The sequence below is a fragment of the Chenopodium quinoa genome, unplaced genomic scaffold (genome assembly GCF_001683475.1).
Source record: "Chenopodium quinoa cultivar QQ74 unplaced genomic scaffold, ASM168347v1, whole genome shotgun sequence".
Taxonomy (NCBI): domain Eukaryota; kingdom Viridiplantae; phylum Streptophyta; class Magnoliopsida; order Caryophyllales; family Amaranthaceae; genus Chenopodium; species Chenopodium quinoa.
In genome coordinates, this window is record NW_018742951.1 from 6,160,607 (window position 1) to 6,170,905 (window position 10,299).

Genomic DNA, 10,299 nt, shown 5'->3' on the forward strand with positions numbered 1-10,299 from the left:
GCTGTCATAGAAGCAGCCTCATCTGCCCCCAGTCGACTTCGATTTCTCAAGAAGCCTCGACCAATTCGTCTGAGGTACCCTAGGGGACCTCGGCTGCCTCCTGAACGGAGTAACTCTTGCATCTTCAATATTGGCCGCCTTGGCGTGGGGCTTCTTTTTGGTACCCTCTCCTTCTTTCCTGGGCGGTTGCCTTGAGGAAAAGGGTATCCTGCCCTTAAACTCCTTACGGAGCTTGGCCAAAGCAGCTTGCAAAGAGCCGGCCATCACAGGAGGATCCTTGGCCTCATGGAATGAGGCGGTCAGAGGATCGTTGTTGTTGATAGTAACCTCAATATTCTCTACATGTCCGTCCTGACCAGGATCGAGTGTTTGACCATCTTTAGCCATTTCAGACGTGTATCCCCACTGACGAAGCAAATGTTTCGTGATTTTTTGAAATCCCTCGGGATACAGGTCTTGACTATAGCCGGACAGCCGCAGACACCTACAAAACAAAAAAAATTTGTTTGACTGAATATTTGCCTCCGACAATCAAGTTAGTGATCGAAAAACGAAAGTAATTTAGAGAGAGAAGTTAGAGCAATTTGCTTATGCAATAAATGATATGTCTCTATCCACCCCTCCCATCATAAATGATTGGGGTATTTATAGGGGTTGGAATGTGTGCACTCTAGGGTTGGTGCCCTAAAAAGGAGTGATTTGATTGGCGGCGCAATCAGAGTAGGACACGTGTCCTTTGGAAGCGCTATCATGACGCCTTTCTCGGGATTTGGGCCTCCTGATGTAAGGAGGCCTTCTCTCTTTTAGGGGTTCCTTTGTTTTGCCACGTGTCGCCCTTTTATTAGACCACATGTCACTATAGGATTGGACTACGCGATGGGGTAATTTTTACCCTAAACAACTTTAAAGAAGAAGTATAATAAAGAATCTGTAAATATAATTCTAGTTCAGTAAAATTAATTTCAGTTCAGTAAAAATAATTTAAGTTCAGCAAAAATAATTTTAGTTCAGTAAAAATAATTTCAGTTCAATAAAAATAAGGTGAAGTGAACAGGACCTACGTTTAATGGGGGAGAGAGAGACGGGGCCAGCACAAACGTGAAAAAGCTTCAAAGAGAAAGAATATTACTCCCTTCGTCCCATAATACTTAGGACGTTGTGGTGGACACGTATTTTAAGAAAAGTACAAGTGGATCCATTTAAAACATTTGTTTATTGTATAAAGGATTCTATTTTGTATTTTTATATTGTAAGAAAACAAAAAGTGGGGGAGATGGGGGTTAGTGAGGAGACACAAAATATAGGATTTAATTAGGTTTTGGGGTTCGTGGTCCCAAAGAGAGTATATGAAAATATTTATTAGTGATTCCATTCCATATTTAGTGATGTATCAAGTATTTTGGGACGGATGAAAATGGGAACTATGTCAAGTATTCTGGGACGAAGTGAGTATGAAGTAACTAGTTCAGAACCCGTACTAAGCATAGTTTTATAGTAGTATTTCATTATCTGTTTATTAGAAAATGTACGCAACATAACCATTGTAAGTAAAAAAAAAAAAAACATAAAAAAAGTACAATAAACATATTCATGTGATATACCATAAGATGTATCTCAATGTCTAATTTTAAAATACAAGTAATATGGGATGGAAGGAGTAATAATATTTTAGTACTTGTAATATGAAGTATTATTCATATTTTTGTTCTCAATTAAAAAGTACAATTCTTGTTATTCTTGTTGATAACAAAAAAATAATACGGAGTAATAACACTTTTTGATAATATCCTAAATAGCAATTTATATTACATAACAATTCTTATTCCTTACCACTATATTTTTTTTTATTTAAATTACTTAAATAATTCTTGTAGTTGTTGTGCATCATTCTAGTTGTGGTAAAATAAAACACTAATTAGATGTTTCAAGGCGGAGTCACCTCTACTATGCATGGTATCTTGTGATGGTTGTCCAAGTAAGTTATTTTTTGTTAAAATAAGTAGGAGAATGTTGGATATTTTAACTAATAATTAATATTAAAATATTAATAAAATCTTTTATTTTAAATTACTGTTTTTATTTGCACTGCTCATCATATTTTAAGATCATTATTATAAGATTTATAACCGCTAATATTTATTTGAAGGTTACTTAATCATAATTGGTTTAATTTTCAAAATGAACAACTTTTTTTTTTTTTTTTTTTTGAAGGATCAAAATTAACAACTTTTAATTTGCTATAATCATGGATTTAATGTTGCACTGATGGTCTTCCTTTTATTTGGTTTTAATTACGATTATGAGGAGGGAGGAGATTTTATAGATAAATTTTCAATGTCAAAGTAAATGTTTTGATTGGGGTTACAGCTTGCATGCAACTTGCAATTGCTTGGAGTTACAAGTAGTGAGTTACAATGTGTTTTTTTTGGAGTATTAATTTGATATATACACATTTCTAAAATATTCCCCCACACACTTAGGAGTCGAACTCTAGTCTCATGGAAAAAATTTCCTTCAATGTCCTCAGGGTAAACCAACTTAGCTGCAATGTATAAGCTATTGATGTATGCATAATTAATTTTTAACTGAATCATAGGGGGGTCATGGTCAGCCCCGTTACTGGAAATTTATGGGCCCTAGGCATAATGTAAGAAAAGGGCTCCTTACGTAAACAATTTTTTTTTTTATACGCAATAGATTTAAATAAAAGATAATAAAAATAACTTATATCATTTAAATAGTAAGTCTCGATACACAATAATAACTTTGCATAATATTAAAATAAATTTCTCCCTCCTAAAAAATCATAACAGCGATTTCTTCTAGTATTTTTTAATGCAAAATCATTTATAATTAAATCAACATCAATGTTTTCTAACATATCCGTCTCAATTGACAATTCTTAACCGTTGCCATAATATTAATTAGCCAAAATTAAAAGGCTTGAATTTCGGTATTTGAATAAATATAAAAAGGTGTAATTGAAAAGATTAATATTTTGGAGTAGATACTCATGAAACCGAAAGATTAGAAGAAGTGTTGAGGTTATATTGCATTGTAATCTCCACCTAATTGACAGTTAATGTTAATTGCTAAATAAATGCAGTAATTATCTTTTTTAAAAGTAGATTTTTTTTTATTTATTTATTTATTAATATTTTTTTTAACGAGTAAAATGTACGGAGTAAAATTCTACGGTACAAGTATCCAAAGTGATTTTTTTTTGGGCCCCTTTCTGATGTGGGCCCTAGGCGGTTGCACTCGAGGCCTACCCTCAGGGTCGGCCCTGGTCATATACAAAGTCAGGTATTTTGGTTGTTTTACAATAAGATACTCCTTAATACGCAAATTATAGTTGATTTATGCCAAAGCATTGCCCCAACCATAGTAAATTTATAATTGATGCATAATTTTAGTCCACAAATCAGGGGAAACGAGTACTATCCTCTTGTTGCTTGAGAATTCTTCTTCTTGTTATAGTTGTTTTTGGTGTTGCTCCAACCAAAAACGAAATTGTCTTAGGCCTGGGCATTAGAGACTATAAACCTGGGTTCGGAATAGATTTAATACTTCTAAGCATGCTTTTATCGGAATAGATCTAATACTTATAGTCAAATTATCAGATTATAACTGCAAGGACAGGATTCATGCTTGACGACGGAAGAGATGGGAAGATGCATGGTTCACCTCTAATGACTGACTAAGGTGAGGAAGAAGTTTGCGATGCATGGTTCACCTCTAATGACTGACTAAGGTGAGGAAGAAGTTTGCGATGCATGGTTCACCTCTAATGACTGAATAAGGTGAGGAAGAAGTTTGCGTTTGCTGCATGCACTTGCTGTTATGGTATACCAGTAGTCTTTGCTGCCTGGTTGCCTCTGATATACTGTCAAGACGATAAAATAGATACAAGTGGTAGCGAGTGTTAATCAGCTCAGCACCATTCAATTAGTGGTGGAAAGGGTAACTAGTACATTAATCTAACTTCAATTTGATGTATTAATACAAGACTCACTACAACTATATATATAATCAAAGCTTATATATTTATAACTAGCAGCTGTTATCTAATAGCCTTCGCTATAGATCGAAAAGTTACAACCTTCTCATAACCATACATATATATTTATAAATAACACCCCACTTAATAACTAACCTCTTAACTAAAATCTAGACTAAAATGAGGACAACAATCCAAAACGCTAGACCAAACACCCCAACACCAATTTTGGAAGAACCAGAAGCTCCCCACACCTTTACATCGTCCAACATTGGACCGCAAAGAGAGCTCATATGATCAGTCTGTGTGTTGTAGTACACACTATAGAAGGCAATCCGGGTCCTGTCAGCCTTGGCAGTGAAGTTGAGGCCCTCTCGACGGAAGGTAGAGTTAGAGTCGGGTGTGTAATGGAAGTTTTGGGCTTGATCCCCGGCAAATGCCATGATAGCTAGGGGCTCTTTGCACTTATCTCCGCCTTGTCCCATTGAGAAGCTTAGGGTGTACTCTTTCTTTGGTGTCGTCTCAACCATTTGTGATATGATGCCTTCTTTGCCTGACAAGAGTTCAATAGCTCTCTTTCCCTCTGGAACATCAAAGTGGTATGAATCCACGTATCGAACTGCACGGTTTGATTCGACAATCCAGCCTGGTAATGGAGTGGTTTCCTCGTCGAGATTGGTTGGAATGAGGATGCCGAGGGACTCGTTCTTGAACAGCCATGGCCCTTCTTCGAAGTCACCATTGAGCACTACGTTACCTGTAAGGAAAAAAAAAAAAAAAATAAGAAATGATTTTATGTTTCCTCTGTTTCCAAAAATAAAAAAACTTTCCCTTGTGAACAAAGGATTGAGTTGAAAGAGAATAGTTCTCTATACATGCCATACTAACACCTATTTCTTTTACTCTCTCTATTTCTTTTTGTTTTGATGTTCCTATTTAGAATTTATTAGACATTTATATTTCTACATCGAACTCAATATCTTTTTACCATTTAATCACTAAATCAAAGTAGCTCAACTAAAGTTTAGAACATTGCACCACTACACAACATCCAACACATTTATCGTCTATATGCAAATAACTTTTTAATATAATATTACACAAACAGGCATAAAACATAAAAAACATCGATAATAGTTCTTCTCAAAGGGCTAACTATACCGCGCGCGATATGCGCATTGGAATTCCTAGTTTATGTTCAAAATCAAGTAAGAACTATTTGTTTTTCCCAAAAAACAATACAAGTAAATATCCATAACAAAGAAACCTTTGGGCCTAATCAAGTGAGTAAAGTGCATGCAAAAAAGTTAAAAAAAAGCAAAAGCAAAAAAAAATATACCTTTGGGCTTATCAGGAACAAACATCTTCTTAATAGCAACATCATCGATAATAGGTCCACAAGTGGGGTCCTCTTCCATACCAGTATTCATCAACACCAACTTCACATCCTCTTCATCAGCTTCAAAAGCCCAAGCATACGAATCCCACCCTTGATCAGTATACACAGTTTGTAGATCAACGGCTGAGGATGCACGAGTTGGAACCACAGAAACATTAAGTGACTCAAGTTGTGCGCAAGTACGAGCAGCACTAAATGTAACAGCGTAGACTGAGCCTTTTTCGACCTTTAGATCTTGCGTGATTTGAGCTTCGTTGCCTAATCGGACGGCGTGTGTTCCTCCTGGGATTATTAGGATCATAGCACCTTGTTTTTGACCTGATGAAACTACTTCTACTGTGCCGTTTGATAGCCATCCTGGAATTGTTGTGGGTCCGTATACTATGCCGTCGTTTGTGCTTAGGAATCCTCCTGCTGGTGGGGTCTCAAAATCTCCATTTACTAATAGACCTATCAAATTTAAATTAAGGAGTTAATTCAATTAAAGTATATGTTGATCATACTTAATTTACATAAGTTATATTTACATAACCTTTTATGGAGTATAAATTTACATAAGTACTTTGTATAAGTATTAAGGAAAATTTGTCAAATAACCTTTTATAAATTTCTTTACTGTTAGAATAAACATTTTTACAACTATCACAAAATGTATTGTACTTCATATTCACATTGGATACTGCTAAATGTGTCTTACTCCATAATATGTTATGGAGTACTCCAATACTGTATGATACACTCTGTATAATGCCTAATGTATTAGAGTCATGGAATCCAAGACAAAAAAGTGATATGATAGTGCCGTACAGGCAAGGCGTATGGGACCAGCGTTTGTCTCATAGCCGTAAAATCATTCCCCGTTTTCCTGCCTGTCATTGACCATTAACTTACTTCATCATTTTATTTTATTTGATTTTATTGGACAAACTAAAGCTAGTTCATCATCTAATTTCCGCTTAAAAGGTACTCGAATCTCCATAACAACCTTTGTTTTTATCGGCTCTTCAGGGAAAGAGACTTGCCCTTTACTGTGTTGCTCACTTGTTCATCATTGTTAAAGATAATCACCTATAATTTGGGCGGGAAACTCTACTATTTTCTGTTTGCCTTCTTTTTTTAAGCACTTTTGGGCCTACGGCTTAGTGGTCGAGATCCCAAATCTACTTCCAGTCGATATCACTGAAAAAAATCAAAATTGAGCAAGAAATTAAGGCCGAAAAGGTCTCATTTCTCGAAAAAGGGAGCCTATTCTATATATTGTTCGTACCAAAGTTCTAATCCGTAAATCCATAACACTTAATGTTTTGTTCATTAAGAGGGCGTTTGGTTAGTATATTTTTTGAATTGGAAACGGATTCAATTAAACCGTTACCGTTACCGTGTGTTTGGTTTGAAGGCATGGTAACAATTACCATTACCCTTAGGTAATGGTTACCCCTCATTTATTACCTCTCAAAAACTTGGGGTAACAAATACTCTTACCCTCCTCTTAACAAATACCCTTTTCATGATTAAACTAAACAAATGAAAAGCTAATATTTAAATGATTCCTTTCCCCCCTCTTATTTGTTTCCTTTCCACTCCGTTTTCATTTTCCGAACCAAACGCCCCCTAAGTGTATTAAGGAGCATATACGATAGACCCCCTTAAAGACCAACTTCAACAACTTGGTCTAGTTACATAGGCAAGGCCCAGGGTAAAATTTAAGGATAAGGAAAAGTAGAAACAAATTAAACTGCATATGAATTTTTGCATACAGACTCACAATTATCTGACTTTTCCAACTCAATCATCAAAAACATATGGAGTGAGTCTCAGAAAAAAGAAAACCAACAGCTTTACCATCATTAGATTGGTAACAATAATTTCAAGCTACTATTGATGGCATGTACTCTGTAGTTACTAGTATATGAGCAACAAGCCAACAACCAACACGGCCGTGCTTAACATGGCATGTAACAGCTGATTCAACACGAAGATTATTAAAGTGTTGGGCTAGTACTATCATATCAAAATGTTTAATGCAAGTACATTGGACTGAAACCAAATATCATATCTACATATTCTTTTATGCCTTTGTACATACTTTGAAGTCCTCTACAGGCAACTTTGGTTATCGACACATCAAATTTATGAATCGAATGTAACTTCATGATTAGGTAAATCAAAGTATCAAACACTTGGGAAATTTCAGTTTTGGACCACAAAAACATTGAAGGATATGCAACCACTCTCTGTTTCCCTTCAAAGAAGGTTGTGAAAGTCAATTACGAAGTACTTAGATTCTTTACCTACTATTATATAGAAAGAAATGCAATTGACAGCTACATTGAAACTTAAGCATTTCAGAGTACTACGAGGTTGAAATGGAAATGCAATTGACATCAACATTTATGATCACTTTGCAATAATGCATCACTAACTTCCCATTAATGGATGTAAAGAATCACCAAACGAGATTCCAAGCTATACTACGAATCTTTATGGTCCTACAATCTTTAAGAATTTGAGTTTTCAACTTTCTAAATTTAAACGCATTGATGTTGGTGCGATGGAGACTACCCGAACAAACTTGATCATGCAGGAAAAACTTTTAAGCCTACCGGTCTCTTGTTAATGCCTCAACTAATCTTCCACTTGACACCCAATTAATCTTATCATACTCTGCTAAATGTCCTTCATTTGAATCAGTCTCTAGACTCTCTTCGCTGTACAATCCTCAAATTTCGAGTAATCAGATCTTAACAGGAGCACATTAATACATTAGACTCAAAAGACAGCTGAAGAAGCGAGTAAGAACAGTTGGGGGCAACTACCAACAAGTTATGTCCGACTATACTGTTCTACGAGTATGTGTACGCGACTCATTGTGTTTCAAACAAAGTTTCAGTGAGTAACCTTAATCAAGGAAAGTAAAATGAGAGGTGACAATTACTCATAACAATAACCGATCTCCCAAGTAAATTAGCTAATTTGACAGAACACTTTAAACTGTATCATTAATAATCCAAGATTGATAATTTATACATGGTCCACTTAGTTTGAAACTTTACGACAAAATCACTTCCATTTGCTGAAAGATCATCACACATGACACACAACAGAGTATTGCTCGTAATATTTTGTTGGACTTATACTATGATGTGAAAAGTTTTGGCATTCTTTCTATAGTTAAGCATACTACTACAAACAAGTTGGTCTATCCACTACTATCAAGCTATATCAAAACTATCAATGCCTAAATAATCTAGACAAATATAAAAATAATGATAAATTAGGTGTTCCCCTACAGAGGAGGGCCTCCGAAATGATTTTTTTCATATTTATCAATAAATAGAAATTTGTAAAAAATGTACCAAAACAATCTTATTATGTAGCCTGATGGACATTTTAGGGTGGCATTTTTGTACTAGCTTGAGTTAATACTACGTATGATATTAGTCGAACTACTCCGTACAAACAATGTGGTGCTCCAAAAGTACCAAAACTTTGTAATTCGGAGTAAATTAGACGTGATAAATTGATATTAACCAAAATGACACAATATACACAGCATACGGAGTACTGGTTTCGGACTATGCAATAATTTCTCTTTAGAGAAAGGCCAGACTATTATCACCCAAGGATTTGTAAAATAGAACAGGGGTAACACAGGTTATCAGCAATAAGACCACAAGAAGCACCAACCATTGTCAAATGATATGATACTCCAACAAAATTGCTTACATTATAAACAGTAGTAGAGAAAAATAAGCACTTTATCAATTAAATTAAAATGTTATCACATTTGCTAAACTTAAAACTTAAACAGAAAATGGGAAATTCAAAGCTAACATACTACCCCATTTGAGCAATTGAGCCAGTATGCTCGGAGATTAAAACCAACAACAGCCATTAAGAAATGTGACCATGTATTCCCGACATTCTAAAATAGTATACGCGACAACTATTTCGGAGCACACATTGCATACATACATTGTTATCCAACTTATATAAGACTAATAAGAGTAGATCTTCACCATTAAAAATGCCAAGAACTAATTGAAAACACAAAATTGCAAAAACAGAGGATTAAAAAGGCGTACCATCTTCAATAGCTGAAGCAAAATTAGCAACCAAGAGAAGAAGAATAGATACAGCAGCAGCATAACCTGTTGCAAGTGCCATTTTGAGTAGTGAGCGGCAGGAGAGGAGTGAGTGTGAAGAGTGAGAGAAAAAAATGGGGCAAAAAGAGTGTCCTTTTATATTATCAAAGATTCCATGCTTAATGACCAGTATTATGATTATTGTTTAATTAATTAACTTTAACTAAAGGGTTTAAGAATAACTTTTTCATTTTTATTTTTATTTATTTATTTGGGAATAATTTAAAAATGGGTTTGAAAAAGGATTTTGTTTTAGGGGTACTCTCGAGCTGATGAATGAATGAACAAAGGAAAAGTTAAAAGTTGGTATTAGTGTTCCCACTTTCGAAGTTGATGAAGGAGGATAATTTTTTCGGTGGAATAATAATATTTAAAGGTAAAATTTTATATGAGTCTCCGTGTTTTCAGAATAGGGACCTACTTGCGGGGTTTCACCTTCTTGGCTTCTTGGGGAATGGGTCCCAGTGCACGAATGAACACGATATTTTTTTGACAGCTATCGTATTCGTCGTTGCTCAGAAAATATGTCTTAAGTAACGTTACATTCCCTCCAGATTTTGGTAACTTTACCATTTTTTTTTTTATCTTTTACCCCTTGTTTATTCCTGTTCTTTTCAAAAAATAAAATAAAATATTTTTGTAATATTTTCTCCGTCCCACATTATAATTTTTGTTTTCCTATATTAGAGACTAAAATGTTGTTTCTATTTTTATTTTTGAATAGTATGTAATGATCTTTATATTCTCATTTTTTT

General features: G+C 34.8%; 1 protein-coding gene across 1 annotated transcript; it reads right to left on the minus strand.

The window, feature by feature from the left end:
• Positions 1-4,025: 4,025 nt before the first annotated feature.
• LOC110728574 lies at positions 4,026-9,863 on the minus strand. Its single transcript, XM_021908214.1, has 3 exons — positions 9,485-9,863; positions 5,340-5,849; positions 4,026-4,757 (listed from the first exon to the last, which is right to left on the minus strand). Exons 1-3 carry the CDS (start codon positions 9,564-9,566, stop codon positions 4,171-4,173), a joined length of 1,179 nt encoding a protein of 392 aa, XP_021763906.1. The 5' UTR covers positions 9,567-9,863; the 3' UTR covers positions 4,026-4,170.
• Positions 9,864-10,299: the final 436 nt, after the last annotated feature.